The 21,968-nt window shown below is 36.0% G+C and overlaps 3 protein-coding genes across 6 annotated transcripts; 1 reads left to right on the forward strand and 2 right to left on the reverse strand.

The window, feature by feature from the left end:
• Window positions 1–523: 523 nt before the first annotated feature.
• LOC117117200 (NADH dehydrogenase [ubiquinone] iron-sulfur protein 2, mitochondrial-like) lies at window positions 524–6,167 on the forward strand (the record flags this gene model as incomplete). The annotated part of the gene is given in 10 exon segments (XM_033261426.1): window positions 524–725; window positions 1,214–1,326; window positions 1,671–1,745; window positions 1,957–2,034; window positions 3,207–3,292; window positions 3,516–3,635; window positions 4,119–4,248; window positions 4,830–4,925; window positions 5,386–5,527; window positions 5,825–6,167. Coding segments are annotated over 10 exon segments (1,080 nt in total), but the record flags the coding sequence as incomplete, so codon positions are not given.
• On the reverse strand, window positions 6,012–13,849 carry LOC117117130 (zinc finger HIT domain-containing protein 2-like). Its single transcript, XM_033261338.1, has 11 exons — window positions 13,702–13,849; window positions 13,135–13,213; window positions 12,072–12,142; window positions 11,478–11,567; window positions 11,156–11,318; window positions 10,361–10,524; window positions 9,119–9,188; window positions 8,778–8,870; window positions 8,189–8,351; window positions 7,641–7,793; window positions 6,012–7,188 (listed from the first exon to the last, which is right to left on the reverse strand). The coding sequence occupies exons 1-11, from the start codon at window positions 13,785–13,787 to the stop codon at window positions 7,076–7,078; spliced, it is 1,245 nt and encodes a 414-aa protein (XP_033117229.1). The 5' UTR covers window positions 13,788–13,849; the 3' UTR covers window positions 6,012–7,075.
• Window positions 13,850–14,665: 816 nt separating this feature from the next.
• LOC117117180 (zinc finger protein OZF-like) lies at window positions 14,666–21,825 on the reverse strand. 4 transcript variants are annotated; one of them, XM_033261399.1, is made up of 3 exons: window positions 21,690–21,825; window positions 20,158–20,280; window positions 14,666–19,245 (listed from the first exon to the last, which is right to left on the reverse strand). In XM_033261399.1, the coding sequence occupies exons 2-3, from the start codon at window positions 20,252–20,254 to the stop codon at window positions 17,732–17,734; spliced, it is 1,611 nt and encodes a 536-aa protein (XP_033117290.1). In that variant the 5' UTR covers window positions 20,255–20,280; window positions 21,690–21,825; the 3' UTR covers window positions 14,666–17,731. The 4 variants fall into 4 exon arrangements, with proteins under 4 accessions (XP_033117290.1, XP_033117291.1, XP_033117292.1 ...); XM_033261400.1 differs by lacking the exon at window positions 21,690–21,825 and adding an exon at window positions 20,817–20,882; XM_033261401.1 differs by lacking the exon at window positions 21,690–21,825 and adding an exon at window positions 20,626–20,767.
• Between the last annotated feature and the right edge of the window lie 143 nt (window positions 21,826–21,968).

Consider the following 21,968-nt stretch of genomic DNA (forward strand, 5'->3'; position numbering starts at 1 on the left):
GGTGTGTGCCCCACACTCTCCCCTAGATACGCCATGTTGCGTCAACATTCAAAAAGAATGTAAATTGGTTCACATAAATGTTTCTTTTTGAATAAGCATAGCTAATAAATTTTGCAATATTTTCTAATAATGATATGTTGTCAATTTTAATTAAAGATAAAATTTTTCCACACATTATGTTTTCAGTGTCAAATAGTTCTTATTTGCCCATATATGGTTATGATATACCGTCATGCCCAAATATAGATGAATATTTATAGTGTGGACTGACCTTTGTACCCCTCCTTTCTGATTAGACATTTCCCATGATGAAAAATGTTTGTGTTTCCCTGTCTTAAACCAATTCCTGGCTTACACTTTATTGCTTACTTATCATCTTTAATTATCAAATTTATTTGGTTATAAACCATATTTAAATTATTATAGAAATAACACAGCATGTTTTCTTAACTGATAAATTTCTGACACAGTTTTCTCCCTAGTGTAATAACTATTTGATTTTTTGCTTAAATTTTCCATGTAGACTGTGTTACGAGCCGACCCACACATTGGCCTTTTGCATCGTGGGACAGAGAAGCTGATGGAATACAAGACGTACCTGCAGGCCTTACCTTACTTTGATAGGTTGGACTATGTCTCCATGATGTGTAACGAACAGTGCTACTCACTCGCCATTGAAAATCTCCTAAACATCCAGGTTCCCGAAAGAGCCAAATGGATCCGCGGTAAATAAGGATAAACTAAAATAAATAGTTTTATTTTATTGGGATTGAATTGTGATATAATGATATGGTGAACTTTTGAATGTGCATATTGTTGGGACCTTTATGTGACCAAAAATTACTGAATTCCACAATAATATGAGTTTTAGCATTTGTAAGCTCTATCCGGACTACAAAAAAACTGTTGTATGCCCATATATAATCATTATGTACCAATTCCAATTCTAAAATGTATAATAAGTGGAACACTGTCGTCCATTAAGATGATTTCGTGATCTTGATGTTTTTCTTGATGCAGTCTATTTTTCACTTTTGTCTTATATTTATATGCGTTTGTATTGGTTTAACTGTTGTTCTTTTGTATGGACATGAAATTCCGAAATAAAAGATGAATGAATGAATGAAATGATGTTGTGCCATCGTGACCATATTAAGGCATGTCACATGTTTTTTGTCATAAGTTATGATAATTATTATTATTATTTATGTAGTTTTGTTTGGGGAGTTGACTAGATTAGCAAATCATATGATGGCAGTAACAACACATGCTCTTGATGTTGGTGCTATGACCCCGTTCTTCTGGATGTTTGAGGAAAGAGAAAAGGTAAAAAGAAAAGTCGCTACTACACTTACCTAGTATCTAGTTTGTATCTTGTATGGAGGTTATGTATTCACCACCATTTGTTGTTGCTGGATGATGCAAAAACTAATGAATGGATCATTATAAATTTTAGAGTAGCATTACATATTGGTCCAAGGAAGAGGTAATTAAATTTTGAAGTGAAAGAGTAAAAAATAAGGCAACAATAATAATGCAGTGTGGAGGAGGTATGCACTCAATCGAGTGCCCACATTAGTTACGTAAGTTTAATATACACTGTAGTATTATTTTAGAGATTTATGGCATTTCCATCTTGTTCATTCATATTCTTTTTTTTCAACTTGCAGCTTTTTGAATTCTCTGAACGAGTGTCCGGTGCACGTATGCATGCAGCCTACGTACGACCTGGAGGAGTACAACAAGTAAGGAATCGTTAATGATATGCAGGAGCTTATGTGTGTAGATTAATCTCTGAAAAGTTATTTGTAATGCCTTCCACTGACTGTGTGTGTAAAAAAATTTAAAAACTATGAACATTTGAACAATACATACATATATTAGATATTGTATTTGTATCCCACTTTTACTTATATATTAGGGCCAATGTATGATATAGATTTTGTTTTCCTTCAGGATCTTCCCATTGGCCTGATGGATGACATATACGATTTCCTTTCAAAGTTTTCTGATCGAATTGATGAAATGGAAGAGGTGAGCTTTTCATACCTTAAAATTGAGAAGGATAATAATAGCAGAGCCGAAAAACTTGCTCTTGCTGGAAACCTCTGGACCCTAGCATACTGCCGTGGAGGGTCTCAGCAGACAACTGTGCTGTCCCGACATCTCATAGGGAGGTTTCGCATGCGACGCATACAGTAGTGTGACTTATACGTCCATCATTTGTGACATCATAAGCCGGTTGCTATCCGCTAACCGTGTGGTCGAACACGCATATCTCGCTCACTACACTTAAAAATGCGTAGGAAAATTTTGGATTTCTAGTACGATCTTTGTTTTTTTTCACATTTTACGTTTTAAGTTAAAAAATAAATGTTCTTGTCACTTTTGAAAACAGCAAGTTAGGATAGGATGCGTATCATTTTGGGGTTTAAAAAAAAATCAGTGCTTGGTGGTGTCTGGGTTTTCCTGTAGGCCTAGCCTATTACTAGTAGGTCTAGCTAGGCCTAGCTTATATAGTAGCCAGGCATTTTTGGGTCACAAAATAACCAACTCTTCTGGGCAACAAGGTAAGGAGTATTATTTGGCTACCACTTCCAATTTCCGAAACCTTACTTACCAAAACTTTAGGCCATGCCAAAGAAGCATGATGGGAAAAGAAAACGGAATAGCCTAGGCCCTAGTCTAGACCTAAGGCCCAACGCTTAAATGTTGCTGTCATTGCTAAAAGCACAGCATGGCTACAAACTATTACGGATAGATAAATTTGTGTTAGTACACATTTGCTCACGTGCGAAACCTCTACTGATTCACAATTGCATGCTTGTTTACTTGCATTTATTTATTCATATTTTATTTTTATTTATTTTATGTAATTTTCTTTCCCTTTTGACCGTGACACATATCAGTATTGTACAAACACATTGTGCGAGTATACTCAACCGAGGAGGAAGATGATTGCTCAGTTGCTATAGTATGCGAATGGTAATCCGAAGTTATTGGATAAAATCTTGAGGGGGCATACATTTTTTTTTTTTAGTCTCATCTGTGACTAATGAGATTAAATATTCCAGTGTTATAAGACTACAAAATTATTCTATTTGGAATATTTGATTGCTATGATATTCCGTGCCTTACTACTGTTCCCATCAAACATAAATTATACGAAGTGTGTGCAAACTGTTTTTTTTATTTTTTTATGGTAGATGCTAACTTTTAATAGAATCTGGAAAGATAGGCTGATTGGCATTGGAGTTGTGACTGCAGAAGAGGCTCTCAACTATGGCTTCAGGTAAAAAATTTATCCTCATCTACATGAAATGAAGCGCTCAGAGAGTGGCGTGGCCTGTAGTCTTGTTAGGGGTGGGCTGTAGACAAACTTAGAAATCATGTTAATGAATAATCGTATAAAACATATAGATTCTGTTGTCCAAAACATTTCAAATATCAGAATATGAACTTCAAAATCCGAGAAAAAACAGTATTATAAAGACTCTTATTTTAAAATTTTTTAGTGGTGTCATGTTGCGGGGCTCTGGTATCAAATGGGATTTGCGCAAGACACAGCCCTATGATGCATATGACCAGGTGGAATTTGATGTACCTATTGGTACCAACGGAGACAGTTATGACAGGTAGGGAGATTGGTAGGTTAAGGATAAAAGGAAGAAGGCTAGGCATAACAGATTAGTTACACTAAGAGGAATGAAAATGTACAAGTACAGTGGGGACTTTACCAGAAAATTGGCTAAACATCATTGTAAGTTTGGTTAAACAATGTGATTATAGTAGTAATAATATAGAGATTTATACTACGCTTTTTGCCAAGGGGTACAAGAAGTTGGCGATGTTGATATTATTACCCCTCTTCATCGGGTCCATAACCAAACCAGTGCAAAGTGCAATCTCATCCTAGTCGTGCGTGCAATTAAATGCTAATACTTGCAATGCCACATCATCCTACCAGGTACTACCCATTTATAGAGGCAAACATAAGTAAGCTGCACCACATAATTTTACATAAATTGGAGGAAATACAGTACTGCAATTTTTTGGTATTTTTATTTCAAAGTGGTGCATATCACATAGTGACTTTTTTTTTTTCAATGTGCGTATAGATACTTGATTCGTGTGGAGGAGATGAGGCAAAGTCTTCGTATTTGCCTGCAGGCACTCAACAAGATGCCTGAGGGAGAGATTAAGGTAGATGATAACAAGGTATCACCACCAAAGAGAGCAGAGATGAAGGTTAGTATTGATAAATATGGCAAAACACCAATAATCATTCTAATAATAATAAACAATATATTCTGGGATGATTGATATAAATTCAAAAATGAAAAAATAATGATTTCCATTGTGATCATGATCAGGATTATAATGGCAATATAGATGGTGAAGATGATTTCCATGGTCATCTAGATAAGATATAGATGGTGTCGATGATAATACAGGTTATAGCTGACGGTGAAACTATAATGATTTTGATAGTAGTGAGAGTAAGTAAATGATGCCAAAAACAAAATTACGTATAATAGTAAAAATGATGTGATCGGGAGACCGACGCTCGTCGCATTGCTTTTGTCCTTGGGCAAGACACTTTACTTATGTTTGCCTCTCTTCACCAAGAAGTAATGGCGGGGGGGGGGGGTCAAGCTGTTAACCTGCTCATTGGTGACCCTGCTTCGACTGTTCCAGTCAATTAATAACAGCAACTTGATTATTCGCTACATCATATTCAAAAAAGAAAAAAAATGATGTGAAGTTTATTTTATAAATGATTATTTTGTTAATATAAATATATTAATTTCATTTTTGTTTTACAATAGGAGTCTATGGAAGCCCTCATCCACCATTTCAAATTGTACACAGAAGGTTACCAAGTCCCCCCAGGGGCAACATACACTGCAATAGAAGCTCCCAAGGTAAACAATCCATGATAGCTACTTCAACACACAGCAAGTACAAATTACCACAAATTACATTCTGTCTATGATTAGCATTAGAGCAATACAGGGTCTTTGCAAAGCATAATATCAAAAAAATAGTTAATTGGTCTTTTCTATGATGCCTGTCTTTTTTTCTCTTTTCTTAGTGATGCCTCACCATGCTCCTTTAACTTGGCTAGAACTTGCCTTAGCTGCAGTGGCATGTGTAGGGGTGCAGGCCCTAAAAAAAAGCATGCATCCCTGGTTCTTCTTCCCCCCCCCCCCCCTTCCAATTGAAAATGTTTGAAGCACAAAAATTACCTATCACCTTATTTTGTAAGCTAGTGTTCCCCTAACTTAATTATTGAGCCCCCATATCAGCCTCTTCATTTAAAGCTTCTTATAATGATTCCTTAAATAAAAATGGTTAAGTAAAAATTATGACTACATTTTACAGGGTGAATTTGGAGTTTATCTGGTGTCTGATGGCTCCAGTAGGCCATACCGTTGCAAGATCAAGGCTCCTGGATTTGCTCATTTAGCCGCATTACACAAGATGTCAAAGGGCCACATGCTGGCTGATGTAGTCGCAATCATTGGTAAGTTTCTGTGACAAAGACGAAGCGTCCACTTGATCAAATCATAAAACTTTTTGAATGTTGACTTAACTTTTGAGCCCATAGCTAAATGGCGTGGTCTGTGAAAAGTTCAGCAATGCGGTGGTACCAGATTATGCACAAACAATTTTAACAAAGTTGTGCTGTTTGCATCATACTGTCCGGAAAAAAAACCAGCATGGTTATCTTTTTTTGGATGGAGAATATTACATAGCTTTAGCATCTGTGGGAAGGCTAAAGTATATACAGTAATAAAAAACAAACGTTTTGTCCCCATAGGTACACAAGATATTGTATTTGGAGAAGTGGATCGATAAAACAACACAAAGAAAGAGATTTTGAGATTTTGAAATTATAAATGATGGAAGCAGGCAACGTTGCATGTTATTTAAAATGTTGGAAATATAATCTGAAAAGGAACAAGACCGACTGTAATCAGCATTGAGATACCATTTACCGTGAACTAATCTAGGTCTACCTGTTGTGTGAATGATTTGCATTTACTGAGTGTAGAAAGATTCAGAAAAACAAAATTTGTGTTGTAATGAAGACTAGAGACATTGTTTCCTATGTACATACCGCATCAGATTGCAGATTTAAATAAATATCTTCTGAATATATAGTTGTTTTTGTTTGTACATAAATATTTTTTGCCAGAATTCAACTACTCTATACTGTCAAGAAAAATACCTCAAAAATATAAATTAATTGCTCGTTTAAAAGATGCTGGTAACTTGTAGCCTCGTGGAAAGTTAATCACTTACTGAATATGCATATTTGGCAATTCATTATTTTTAAATGTATTTCAGGCATGTTAGACATGAAATAAATATATATGATCATTCACAATTTAACAGTTTTACATTCTACCCAATAAGTAATATCCAAATTTTTCAGATGTCAATTTATAAAATGTGATAGCTAGTATAACTAAAACAACTCACTTGAAGTGCAGTAGATGCCCAGATCAGGAAACCAATAGTAGATCAACGACTTTGAAAGCTTGTTGGTTGGGTATGGCTGCCATTTTGGAAACTAAAGTAAATTATTCCACATCCAACTGCAATACCCATGTCATTCACTGACGGAACACAAGGCTCAGGGAGTATTATAGCACACCTAAATATATCACTGTCATTTGATTGGTGGATTTTGTATCGTGTAACATTGGTTACCCCCCATTTTGTCATAATGGAAATTAGTTCCACGGTGTATTATCTTTCCACCCTTTCTTTTTTCATTGCACGGTGCCTAGGATAAGATATGGAGATCAACCAAATACAATCCTTTTATTTGGTTAGAGACTGGACTGTTTTATTTAGAAAAAAAAGGGTAGATATATTTCATAAAACATTGAATGACTAAAATCTCCATTCAGAGAAAAAGTAGATTTTTCTCATAAAATATTAAATGACAATTCAGTCCCTTCCAGATCAACCACTTAGTGGCAACAGCAACATGTTGATGAGGCCAAGTTTGTATGTTATTACTTCCATTTTGTTTACCAAAATTTTTTTTATACATAATGTATCATAATTCTTCTATTAGTTTGTGTTTAGTTGCTGGCTGCCTTAATTTCTTGAGGTTGTCTTTTACTTTGTTCTTCAATCCCTCCTGCTTTTCCTCTTCACTCTGTATATCACCTGTAATTAAAACATAGTATGCTGACATAAATATGTATCAAAACAGGATGTGTATAAACATGAAAACCAATAAAACAATACCATAAATGCTCGAATAAAGCGCTGCAACGCTTTTAACATTTTTGGAGGCTTCAAAGCGGCGCTTATAAAATATTGGCATGGCGCTTTCCATGCCTGTTTCCATGTTACCTATCTCACATATTCCCGTAGTTTATTAGGCCTATCATAGGTCCTACATCATCGTAAATAAAAGTTAATAAAGAAATGATTGTCTCTTCATTGTGTTATTGATGTATTTTAACGCTGAAAATTTCATACACCAGGGTAATATATACTCTCGATTAAACGCCACAGCCGTGCAGCGCTTATTCAAGCATTTACAGTATACATTAAAAAACTCTGCAAATACCTAAACAGTAAAATATTTTAAATTGTGCAAAATATATACTTACAATGCTCTACATGGACTAGACTCCTCACTCCAGACAACTTGTCTCCATACTGCATTAACCAAGACAAATAAAATTCAAGTTTTTTCTGACATTGAAAATACATTTTCACATATCCCTGAATTTTTTGAGACGATTTATTAGATGATTTCATGGCTGAAAAGATATTAAAATAAAACTATTATTTAATAATTTCAAAAGAAATGAACCTGAGTATGGTCCAAAATCACTGTATCGCTAACCACTCCAGCATTATATAAATTAATAGGAAATACAGTAGACACCCCCATTAAGAAGACACTTTTTTGGCCACAAAATTTTTTGGCCACAAAACGAGGAAAAGTATATCTTTTAACACTACAGCCAACTCCTATTCAGGGCACACCCATATTAAAGGAACTCTTTTTTTGGTCCCAAAGTATACCTATGTGTTAATGTAAATCAAATTAACATGAAATGAAAATAATAATTCACAACTTATTCATTCCCTTTAGGTTCAATATCAATTCAAGCTCTTCAGAAAAAAGATATTATAAATAATGATCCCTGACCTTTCTTGGAGCATTTTCTTGCTTGGTAGAATAGTGTGTGTAGATCTGAGAAGGCAGCCTGAATGTAGGTTGTATCATGGGGTTTGGCTGGCCCAGTCAACAGATGAAGAACATCCTCTACTATGCTTGATGGAGGCATGTTGCTGCTCAGCTCAGCTGGGGCCTGGTAAAAATGTATAATATATTACATGGATGTACTGAAGTTGCAAAGCTTTCTATTCTTAGGGAGTAATTCCGAGTCAGTCAGTAATAAACATTTCTTTTAAAATCATGGGTACCAGGTACCCATTTATACTCCTGGGTGAAGAGAGGCAACAATAGACAAAGAATGTTGCCCAAGAACCAGAAGCACATAGAGGCATTGTTGGTATGATGCACTATATGAGTCTAACATATAATTATCATCATCATTATTAATACATGGGCCTAAACTTGCAGCGTTACTGCTGTGGCACATGGCTTCCACATAACGGAAATCAAGAAAATAATATGGTGAAAAGTAATACTGTAGTATGCTGCAGTAATTGGTGTCTATACAAATCCTTATTCCTTACTGAAGCCTAGAATAAATTCTCAATTACAGATTCACCTTGGTGACTGTTGCCATGGCACTATGTATAGCATCGCTGACTGTGTCGTAAGATCTGTTTTCACTGAAAACACCGCACATTTGAAGAAAACTCTGAAATTCAAGATAAATATGAGTTTCATATTTGTGAGTTATAGCAACTGGAAAAAACATAAATGTTAGGCTAGTTGGTGCCCAATTCCGCCAGAATTATAAATAACAAAAATTTACTCTACACAGAGAAAGAGAGACTTGTACACTACTAGCACATACATACTATTACTGAATAATTTGTCAATCATTTTTACTAATACAGTATTAAAAATTCAATGGAACTACCTAGTAAAAATGTAATACTATACCTGGGCAGACTGTAGTGGAAGGTCATGGTGTTGTCCATTGTAGAATCTGACTGTATAAACATAACAATAACTGGTAACATTTGTTAGATAAGGAAGATATCAATATCCCACACAAAATATTTCAGTCTAAAAGTAATCTTCAAGAATATTGTAACAGTTCCAAATTTTTCCCATCTCTCTATCCCATTTCACCCACGCCATTTCGCCTTGGTCCAGTGGTGTAACGATGAGGCCGGGGGCCCTGTGGCTTTCTGAGAGTGGGGGTCTTTTGGGTCATGGTCGCCAATTTCATTGTGGGATTTTAAATGTGCTCATTTTTTACTTACTGTATGTTTGTCTAAATGTTTTTAATGACAAATAAATGATATGAGTGGCAAATCCAGGAATATGTAATAGGGCCCAGGGAGAGACTTTAACTGATGAAGGGTTATCACAACTTCAGTCCTACCATGGTTGGGGCTGAGGTAAGAAAATTTATGATTATAGCACCCCTAAATGTCTGGAAATGGCACTCACAGACTTAAAATTAAAAAATTTAGGGGCCCTTAAATTCGTCACTGGATATAATATGATATATAGTCGATGTCAGAGACGCATTATGCTGTTATTTATCAACAAAGTCCTTTTGGGTCAGGGTGCTAGATCAAGGACCCTTTGGTTAGAGCCCCTCGGGGGACCCCTAAGGGTCGGGATCCCTGTGGACTGCCGCACGAGAGCGCATAGGTGTTAGGCCACTGCCTTGGTCCTGTTGATAACAGTTGCTCTGCCCTGCCTAATTGCCCCACTCTTAACTTAGCATATACATTACCCAAAACAGTTAATGCTTAAACCAATCAAAAACATGGAATTCAGGATTTTCACATTTCATCATGCAACAGGATGAATGGAATTTGAAATAGTAGGGACCCAGGGAGGAACTTCTATAAATTGGAAGTTCAAACCACATCAGCCCCACCATGGTTGAGGTACAAAATTTGATGGCTATGCCACCTCTAAATGGCCTGGAAATGCCTCTTTAATTTGAATGTAACTTAATTTTTCCCCATTTGTTTCTTACATTTTCAAAAATTCAAGGGGACCTTGGCAAACTGGGCTCCCCATTGTGTTTGCCCCTAAAAATTACCATCTTTTGAAATGTTACTATCGCAACTGATGTCCTAAAATATTAATAATGCAAATTTAATCAAGAAATGAAGTTTTGGAAAGCAAAAATGCCAAATAAACATAGTTACAAGAGGATACAGAATATGTACACAGTTGAAACAAATTACTGGAGATGGACTGCCGGTCTTCAGTAACTGATTAAAAGGTGCGATATTTGGCAAAATTTCTGGCATGTCAGTAGTCATGGTAACTTGATGACTTTTCTCTGACCTTTCACTGACCTCTTCTACAAGTGATTTGCTCTAGAAAAAAAAATTGTACAAATTTCTTATCAGGTTTTATATTGCTGGGGTAGATGCATGATTTGGTGGTAGGGAGTGCTTGAGAATGCACAGCAGCTCAGCTCCACACCATTGTAGGGCTGAGGTGAGAAACTTTTGAGAATACGGACCTCAAGGTGCCTCAAAACTGCACTCTCATACTTTTACTCTTACCTGTATTGGATTGGATTTATTCGGTGTAAACACCAAGGATAGCCCATGAAAGTCTAGAAGAAGACTTATTTCCAGTGGGGTCCTTCTGGTGGTGATTGGACAGTACACCGGGAGACAATGCCCTACTCTTTTTCGAAGAGTGTACTGTGTTCTTTAACGTGCACATGGGCCATAAATGCACACAGGACCAACGGCTTAAACGTCTCATCCGAAAGACGGTGCGCTATGTAACTTGTATTTCAGCCCTCTAGCTGAAACACAAGGAGAGGCACCAGATTAGCCGACTGAGCTAAGCTGCTCACTATATTTTAATGATAAAAAAAGTACATCAACAATACAATACATGTACAACATTTCTCAATACAAGTTAGGAGGTACGATCACAAAAATTAAAATAACTGAATTATAGTTTTGATATTATTTAAGTCTAAGAACTTACATGATGCACCCACCAAGGTACCCACATTTCCATGATACCCCCAAGTTTGTCATTTTTCAATAACCTTTCAAATCCTTCTTTTTCTTCTTGTGTCAGTTGTTCCCAAACACGATCAGAATCTTTCTCTGTAAAATTTTGAAAAAATAATGCTAATTTGTGCTCACTATAATTAAATTATTATTTATTTATTATTAAAGTTTATTATTGATTTGCAGAGTAACCCATTTCAAAATAATAAAAAATATTTGTTTAGACCTATATATCTGTCTCTTATACACATCTAGATGTGTATAAGAGACAGGCGCATAGGTGTATAAGAGACAGACTGTCTTCATTGCTATCTAGTTGATATTGTTGGTCTTCTTCCTCTAAACGCCTCAGCATATCCATCACTTGCTGTCTCTCTTCAGGGCTGCAAACAATAAGGAATATATCACCAATGGCGGCAACAGAGACTCCGCGACAAGGGGTCCAAATTTTATGAGTCCGTACCCACCTCAGACCCACCATCAGCGGTGGATCCAGGAGTGTGGCAAAAGGGGCGCTCAAGATTAATAACCAAGTGTTAGATTAAAGAACCAAAGAGATTAAAATGGCTAACACTCCAAAGTTTCCAAGGGCCAGAGCCCCCTGCATCCCTACAATTGGCAAGCAAACACCTACAAAACTTTATTCTCTAGCCATACATACATTCTGTCCCATTCAGGCCATAGGTCCTTGACTGCCACTTTTGCCAACCTGACACAAAAAATCTGGATCCACCACTGACTATGGTTGCAAGCAAATTTTTTAAATAGGACCTCGAGGTCAGACAAAATTGGTACTCTCAAGACTGAAAAAATGCTTTTTTAAAGCAGTAAGTGGTTCCTAACAAAATGCTTTGTGTCTCTTATGACAGATCCGGTCGATTTTATACCTTTTCTTTGTTTTCTTCATCTCATCCATCACACTTTCCTTGTAAAAAGATTCTGAGCAATCAGCATGCAACTGAAAAAAAAGAAAAATAATGGCATAAACTTAATTAGGTATACAGTAATGAGCTTAAGAAAGGGTAAAGTGGATATTATTGTTAATATTATTATATATTGCAATGGTCATACCATACCTGCCAACATTTAAAAGAAGAAAAGAGGTAGGAAGTTATTGAGAAAATGGCGCATAGCGCCATCCGAGTGCGAAGCCCGAGGCGGGGGGGGGGTTTTGGAGGGGGTGTCCCCCTCCCAACAATGGGGGTTCCAGGGGGCGCAGCTATAACAGTTCAGTAAATTTAAGGGTTTAGATAATCGATTTTAGAGTTACAAAAAATGGAAAGATGGAAATGTTCAGTTGGTCAAACTCATACATTAAAAAAAGTCAACACACTAAGTTTTAAAGTCTGTCCTGCAACTCACACACAAAGCATGCCATGAAACTGATCTTTCCTCGATTACTTAATACAACTGTGGTCTGCAGTCCTGGTAGTGCTGTTTGTTTACCATTCTGACGGCGAACGAGATTATTTTGATTGAGAACTTAGCATAAAATAATGTTGATTTTCAATTTTTAAAAATCGGTAGGAACAGCCTCGTAATTCGGTAGGCGGTAGAAAAGTGAGAAAATCGGTAGCCTACCGCCTAAATCGGTAGGGTTGGCAGGTATGTCATACAGTTAACTGGCTGATCCAGAGATGTCCGAAAAAAGGGGGGGGGGTTAAAACTATTAAACTAGTTCAAACTATACAGAAGCTCAACTGTTCTAAGCTGTACATTTGTGGTAAAGTGGATTGTCCTGCATTCCCTGGTACAGACGTACTACTGTACTAGGCTCAATTTCTGTAAGACAAAAGTAAATAGAAGATGCAATCCCTAAGCCCCATATGAGCAGACTTTCTGAGTTGAGCTGGAAAGACTACAATTTTATAAATATGGTTCAAATATCAAAAATAATAAAAACAAAAATATTTCCTAATAGTAATGCTTTGTTTATTCCTTTCTTCTTACCGAACTTTTGTAACAATCCAAAGAACAGTATCTCACATTGCATCGGGGGCAGACATATTTTGCTGTTTCTTTTAAGCATCTGTAATATACAAAGTTAAATATCATACACAATTGTAATTATGGCAATCGCTTGTCACCAATCTTAAACAAATTCCTAATTCTGATTGCATGTTATTGTTGAGGCTAGGCTAGTAAGTATAGGCCTAATAAAATAATATCAATAATACTGGATTATCTTAATTTAGTATTTAGTATTAATCCAATCCATATGTATACAATAACATCCAATCACACTTTAATAAGAAATTCGCTTCAAATTACAAGCCAATCATCCAGACAGCCTCTAAACCCTAGGCTAAGACTAGGTCTAGGGTAGGTTTAATACTCGAGTCAGGTGTGGGCCTAGGCCTAGTCTGGACTGTGGTGTGTGCTCTCTCTCTCTCTCTGGTCTGCTGCCGACCTAACAAATTCGTTTGATGTTGAAGGCAAGTAAATAACTACAAACAAGCAAATATGAACACATCTTTAAAAAAAATTTTATATTTTAAAATAATATAGAAAACATACAACTTGCAGAGCTGATTAAATTTATCTTTAAATGCAGGGGTTTCTTCTGTACATAATTTCACATTTGACGTTAAGGAGGCCGCCATTTTGGATAATCCGCGTTGCCAGGTGGTTTATTTATAATTGAATCCAATTAATAAACTTTTCTGCCCATTGCTCTTGCCCAGTTTGAATTTTATTTGTTGTTCCCATGGTGTCATCTCTCCGATTTTTTGTTGGTTTTTTTTTTTTTGTCTTCCTTTCCTTATTTTCCAAGTGGACAGAAAAAGATGGACAATGCTGGATTGAGGCCTGATGATTTATTTATTGAATCTCTGACGCCGAGGTACCTGCGTGTACACGTAGTGATGGCGACGATGTCAAAATCGGGGGTACACATTTCCCCCACCTTCGCGTTCTTTTGTCTTTGTTTCATGTGGCTTCAAAAGTGCCTTGAGACGGTTTTCTGTGGAAAGGCGCTATATAAATATATACGACCATCGACCATAGAAAACACTTTTTTGCGCTAGGGTAGCACCAGGATTTGGTCTACGGGGGAGGGGGAGTATGTCTCCCGACGAGAGGGTAGATGTCTCCGAAGAGAGAAAAGTGGGCGTGGTCGGGCGTCGATCAAAATAGGTCGTACTTCATCAACTGCTTCCAGGGGCGGATCCAAAGGTGTCTGAAATGGAGAGGTGGCATTTGATCGAGAGACAATAATACCATATAGGGGTCTAGTCTCCAGGGACTTTTGTTCTAGGCGTCCGAAAATAACTTCTGAGGCGTTTTGAGCGATTAATAATTTCTTTTTGTTTTTCATTCCCGGGGGGGGGGGGGTAAATCTAGGGCTTCATCAATTAAATATCTTCTTGTATCCTCACATCCTCTCATTCTCCAACCCCTCCCAGACTCTGTCCTTTTCTGAGTCAGGTCAGTAATATACTTGCTGTGTAGAAAACAGGACTGATAATAATAATTCTGATACTTCTACTTATCTGTTAATCAACCGAATTTTAATATCATTCAATGAGGTACAACGATGTGAAGCGCTTAGAGGCACTGCTGGCATTAAGCGCTATACAAATGGAGCAATAAATGCAGCATTTTTATAGCGCTTTATCCCAAAAAGCACACACATTATATAAATTAAGTATTATTATAGTTGATTAATATCAAGAGCTTATTATGCAGACACAAATTTCATTTTAAAATTACCATGCTATCAATAGGCTATGTTAATATATAATGTGCATTTCACATTTATATTCAAATAACCAACACTTTTAGACCAACTTTCACAGATGTACAATAATATTACCGGTCGTTTTGGTAGGTCTAAATGAGGGTGTCTCTCTACAGGCTGAAATTTCAATCACAGGATAGAGGGCGCTCAACTTGAATAAAAGGGTAGAATATTATAGAGTGCTGTCCTCCATCTACCTTCAAACATTGTTAAAAAATACTGGTTAAACCTATACAACATTCGCTTTTATTCTACCACAACAACGGCAATTGAATATCCAGAAATACAGTCTGCATGCAATAATATTAATATATTTTATGAACATAGTTACTGACTAAGTGTTGTCATTAATTTTATTTGATCAAGCAAACAAATTATATTTTTTTTCATTCTCATTCATCCAAAAAACAAGCAACTTATTGGACTCAACTTTAATATATGTGATATTCTAGAAACATATAAATGTAGTGGTTTTAAGTCCGGTTTTCCACTAGATGAATTTATTAGCGCAAAACGAAAGCGTCATTCATGCGTATGCGCATTCACATTTCTATTAGATTTTTAGTTTGAACTGTTTCTACTTTGTGCGTAACCAATCAGAGCTCAGGAACCGAACCGACGCATTTGATTCGCGTGAATAATTTTGCCTAGTGGAAACAGGCTTTAGTGGTTATGATGCTTGCCTTCAAACCCCATGGTCATGGAGGGGCCAGCGGTGGCTTTAGAAATTTGGCGACAAGGGGCCTGACATGTCCGACGAGGTCCAAACCAAGGGACCGACTAGAACCTCGGTCCGAGTCCAAGAATAACATTTTTTTTTAATTTCTAAAAACCTAAGCTTCACTATAACGTAAAGTGCGGTACATTATGATCGTATAAGTAGCTCCTCTCGCACTCACAACACCGAATGTCTTCTTTTTTTCCCCTAAAAACCGTCACTCTTAAATAAGTTGTGGTATTAGAGATAGCCCCCTACATGACATTCTATTTTGAATAAACAATGTGAGAGTACATATAGTACCATACTATGATGTTTTGTATGATGGAAATGGTTTTAAATAATTGATGTATCAGTACTAATAATTAAGTAAATACATGGTAAATAGCTTGCACAGAATCGTGCAGAATGGAGAGCTGCTATTACAAGTACAGTCCAGGGAGATGTAAAAATAAAAAAAATAAATAAATAAATAAAAATAAAAAAATTAAAAAAAATATTAAAAATAAATATTTTACACTTCCCTGTACAGTGTAACCCATGCTTGCATGGAATAATAATAGACTCTATATTGATGATGCTCATGATGGTACTATTTTAGCAAATAATAATTTGTAACAAGCGCCACTCTAAGTTTTCTGCTGAAATGGATAATGTAGAAGGCATTAGAGAAGTGAACTAGAAGAAGTAGCTATCTTTGAATTTCCATGACTTGAACCCCAAATTCTGGTACTGAAGGTCAAGCACCATAACCACCAGTATTGTGCATACATTAAATATACAGTATGGTACAAAAACTCTGTCTATTAATTTTTGTTTACTGTCGTATACAGTTGAGGTACTTCATATATTTATTTATAATGAGTACCAGGATGGCCCAATTCATGCTGTAAAAAAACCAGTCTCCTTGTGGGGTCCTCTGTGAACACATCTTGGCATTTAAAAATGTTTTATTTTAAAAATGTTAAAAAATAATTCGGGTGTGTATGTAAACTGTAACTATTAAAACGTTTTATTTTAAAAATGTTAAAAAATAATTCAGATGTGTTTGTAAGGTGTAACTATAGTTACATTTTTTTCAAAACATTAAATTCTGAGTTTATTTTACCTTAAATATCTTTACAATATTGCCTCTCCTCTGTATATCTTTAAACATGATTAAACATTTCTATAAGTATTTGATTTATAAAATTTTGCCACATGGGCAAAAGCTTACATATTATATAGCAAATACTATATTACTATTTTAATATAATATAGCAAATATTAGCTGAAATCTCTTTCACTATCACAAACATCACATACAAATATACATAGACATGGTAATTTTGTCAGCACACTTGGAGACAATCTGAAGTCTTTCCAAAAGAGTATTTTTTTCATGTACAGAGCTATTATATAAATAGAACCAACTGCTTACCATCCCATCTGAAGGACAAGGTAGTATTTAACTCAGGGCTGCATCCAGAATTGCCACTGGGGTGTGTGGGGATGTGCAAAGATGGACAAACTGGGGGTAGAGCTTGTTGGATTGTAGCTTAAACTTTTGTTTAATGTTTTACAGCAATTTCTATGCCCAAACACTGGCCTAATGATTTATTATTCCATTTTAATATCATTAATACAGAAAATAAACAATTTTGGATTGGGGTAGGGAAAGTAAATTGGATATGAACCCATCACACCCCCTGTCCCCCTTGGGATACAGGCCTGATCTTAACCAAGGACATAAGCGAAGGCAGGCGTAGGCAGGTTTCAAACCAGGCAACATACACTTTTAAACCAATGTTCTCACATGAATTTGAAAAGAAACAATTTCTACAATTCTACATTTATAGCACCTGCCCTATGGCTTGAATACATTTGGATTAGAGCAAATTGAGAGTTGAATTAGCTGCCTCTGAACAAACTTTGTTAAGGAATTTGTTATAAATATTATCGTAACAACAAATTAGCTGATATTTTAACTCATACCCACTTAAAAAGCATCTAAGTGGACTGCAACAAATAAATATTTTAAACATTCTTAAAAAAAAAAAATTAACTAAAATAAATATTCATTTGTTTTTTAACTTCACACAAAATATTAATTACGATGGATTTGTAATATCTTGTTCACAATCTTGTGCACCATCTTTTTCAGTGTCTTGCTCACCGTCCTGTTTACCATCTAGTTTTTGATCTACTGTTTCTTTAAGTCCAGTGTGTTTCATCAAATGTACTTTCAAACTGCTTTTAACGTTGAACTTCTGTCCGCAGTACTCGCACTGATATGGCGTCTCTCCCGTATGAATTCTCATATGAACTTTTAAATTACTATTAACATTGAATTTCTTTCCACAATGTTCACATTCGTACGGCGTCTCTCCAGTATGTATCCTTAAGTGTCTTCTCAGGTCGCTACTGTTATTAAATTCCTTTCCACAATATTCACATTGCAATTGTACCTTCTCTGCCTTGCCATAACGTTCATTTGGTTTTTCTCCCGTGTGGATCCTCAAATGTGTTTTTAAACCGCTGTTATGAATAAACTTCTTTCCGCAATGTTCACATTGAAAGGGTGTTTCTCCCGTGTGTATCCGCAAATGTGTTTTTAAGTGGCAGCTATGGTTGAATTTCTTTCCACAATCTTCGCATTCGAACGGTTTCTCACCTGTGTGTATCTTCATATGTGCTTTCAAACTACCACTTCGGTTAAATTTCTTCCCGCAATCTTCACATTCGTACGGTGTATCTCCCGTGTGAAGCCTCACGTGCGCTTCCAAACTGCCACTTTTATTAAACTTCTTTCCACAATATTCGCAACCATATGGCGTTTCTCCAGTGTGAGTTCTCAAATGCACCTTCAAATTGCTTTTTTGGTTAAACTTCTTTCCACAATGTTCACATTCGCACGATGTTTCTCCGGTATGTATACGCATGTGTACCTTTAAATTACTATTAACGTTGAATTTCTTTCCGCACAGTTTACATTCGTACGGTGTCTCGCCTGTGTGAATCCTCATATGCCTCTTTAAATCACTCCTTTGATTCAACACCTTTCCGCATTGTTCGCACTGAAATTGTACTTTTTCTATCTTCCCATAAGGTTGGCATTCAGGAGGAGGCGGCCCTTTTGGAAGAATCTTCCTATAGGTTTTTACATTACTACTTTGAATTAATCTATTTACATAAGGTTCACAATCAAATGGCGCATCTCCTGCATGAGTTCTCAAATGAGCTTCCAACTGAAATATGTCTTTGAATTTCCGTCCACAATCTTCGCATTCATAGCCCGCCTCTTGTTTATGTTTTGCCAAATGTGCTGTCAAATCATTTCTGTGATTGAATATCATTCCGCACTGTTCGCATTGAAATTGTTGGGCTTCTATATGTAATCCCATATGTTTTTTCAAAGCACTCAACTCGAACTTCACTCCACAGTGTTCGCATTTATATTTCATCTCTCCTTGATGTGGTACCATATTTTGCTCTGAATCTACACTCTCGTCATCACATTGATCTTTAGTCTGACTGCATTCATTCATATCGTCTGTTGGAATATTTCTCAAAGTCTCTTCGTCTTCTGTTTGTTGTTCAAAGCTGTCATAATCATCACACTCCCCTAAAAAATAATATAGAATATAAATAATTTTATTCAGTAAATTCACTGAATTGAACTGTAGATTGATTTTGAATTAAAAATGCACCAAATAGAAATGGTCTGATATAAAGTGAATAAAAAAATTCTCTGATATTTGTGAACTTATTATGTACAGTATATTAATTAATATACAGTAGTAATAAATTTTATGTTAATACAAATATTGAAAATATTTTAACAGGTACTGTAGGGGCGGATCCATGATTTGAAAGAGGGGGGTTCCAAAAAAAACCCTAAAAAAGAAAGGGGAATAATTTTGATTCCTAGATGACAGGAAATGAGCTTTCCCGACTTCTAAGGAGTCATTTAATGACCTTTAAGTTCTTCAAAACTCAAGGGTTTTCCCGCTCTTGAAAAATGTCAGGTAATTTTATCTCATTCTTTAGGCCCATACATAGAGAAAAAAAAAACAAAGACATAGGCAATATTATTATATTCCAACAATATTGAGTAGTTAGATATGTAGTCTTTCTTCCATGGATTGATGAACCGATAGGCTTCGTACATAAATTATTAAGACATCGAACCAAAAACAGTGTGTATAATTTATTTAATTGAAGACTAGTTGGGCTAGGCCTAGTTTGTCTGACCTGCCAAACTATGCCTAGGTTGGTTAGCATGCCTTTTGTAAGCCAGGACCCAGTAGTATTTTGTTATGTTTCTTCACAGAGGGGGTTCATCTGAACCCCTTAACCCCCTGGATCCGCCACTGGGTACTGTACATAACAGGCTTGATATATAGTTAATAATTTTTGTATTAACTTTTTTTTTTAACTAAGATTTTCTTAGTACTAGCTGTCACTGAATTTTCTCACATTAAAAATTTTTTAAAGCTAGTTTTCAAGACCGATGATTAATTTTAATACAACTTACGTATTTCAACTTTAACTTCAGAGTTCTCTTCCATATCCATTTTATTTCCATTATCATGCGGCATTTTATTTCCAATGGCATTGAATTCTTGATCCATGGATGTTAATATTGACAATGTGAGTCCTGGTGAAAACAAGCCATAAAGCTGGATAATCATACACATGAACAATCATAAATTGATTAGATATAATATATACTACTGTATTTAAATGAAGGTAGGCCTGGGCAGGCCTAATAATTTAATCACTGGATATTCTTCTGACCCAGGGCAGATTCCCCGGCCCCGCTTTTGGAAAGTAAAAGAAAATAAAAAAAGAAAGAAAAAATTGATCGCCCAAAAATATTAATATGTTAATTTATTTATTTAGAGTCAAGTCAAACTTTAAAAATATAGCCTAGGCCAAAATGAAAATCAAATTAAAGTAAAAGAGTACAGATAATGGTCCTAATGTATGTAAGAGGTCTCACCACTAAATGAGACACACTGTTGGTGAAATCATATTGAGATATTTGTAGAAGCAGTTTGGCGCAGCATGAAAGGTTTGGTTTCCCAACCTTGAGGTCGGGGTTTCAATCCCTTGCTGTGCATTTCGCTTGTGTCCTTGAGCAAGACACTTCATCTGCATTGCTTCTCTCCACCCAGGAGTATAAATGGGTACCTGGTGGGGTTGCTTGCTCCTGCGCTGAATACAGCAGCAACACTTAAGCTGGGAGATCTCCCGGACTTAAGCATGTGGATCCAATGACCAGGGACAGAAGCGCTTCGTATCTGCAAAGAAAGGCGCTATATAAATATATATGAATATATATATATATATACACAAAATAATGTACAGTAGGTTTAAGTGAAATTTTTACAAAATTTTGATTTTAATGTTTTTGTCTGCATTTTAAAGTTTTACTAATATTTAAATGTTTACTTTTACTGTATATTGTGCTCCCCAATCTTTTTATTATTGAATTTGTAGTGTTATATTGTTATTGCTATGACAATTTAGCCTCATATTTACCATATTTTATCGTGTATACTTTCATGTTTATAATTAATTGGTTGCCGTTTTGGTTTACTGCCATTTTGGTCTTGCTGTTCTGACTTATTGCTGTTTTTGGTGTATTGCCGTTCTGGTCAAAAAGTGTTGCCGTTTTGGTTTATTGCCAATTTGGTCATTGCCGTTTTTACTTAGGCCTAGGTAGGGGCCTAGGCCTATTTTGCCGCAAAAGTTTTGGTTTATTCAAATTGCCGTTTTGACCAGAAAGCAACCTAAAATCTAAATGGATCTCCGCCTAGCTCAGCTAGGCCTACCCATGGAGTTATGATTATTTTCTCAAAATAATAACTCCGTGGCCTAGTCCTAGCCTAGTACTATCCTAGTAATGGTAGTAGGTAGGCCTATAGGGGGGGGGGGGGCTAGGCTAGGCTCTAGTCTAGGCCTCCTCCTAGTTACAGTAAAGTAGCAGCCTAGCCTAGCCTAGCTTCTTACGCTGAGGCTAACACAGTTTCTGGCAAATAACATTCTTATTTCTATACATACCAAAAGCTACTAGTACTTGTCAAACGCATTTAAAAATAGACAATACACTTAAAATCAGTTTGAAAGTGTAATTTTTAAACGTTCTGGAAAAAAGTGAAAACACCCGATTTATTTTTAAAGTAGGACGCCACCACAGTTTATAAAAATGCCTTTGTTTTAAATGTTGGTTCCCGTCGGGTTTATAAATATGGTTGATCAAGATCAACCATAACTCATTAAAAAAAAATGCACAAAACAAGTTTGCAACAATTCTAGTTGAAAGGAATGATAAAACAATTT

Source organism: Anneissia japonica, unplaced genomic scaffold, assembly GCF_011630105.1.
Source record: "Anneissia japonica isolate Jap-2015-1 unplaced genomic scaffold, ASM1163010v1 scaffold287835_len3118868_cov185, whole genome shotgun sequence".
NCBI lineage: Eukaryota > Metazoa > Echinodermata > Crinoidea > Comatulida > Comatulidae > Anneissia > Anneissia japonica.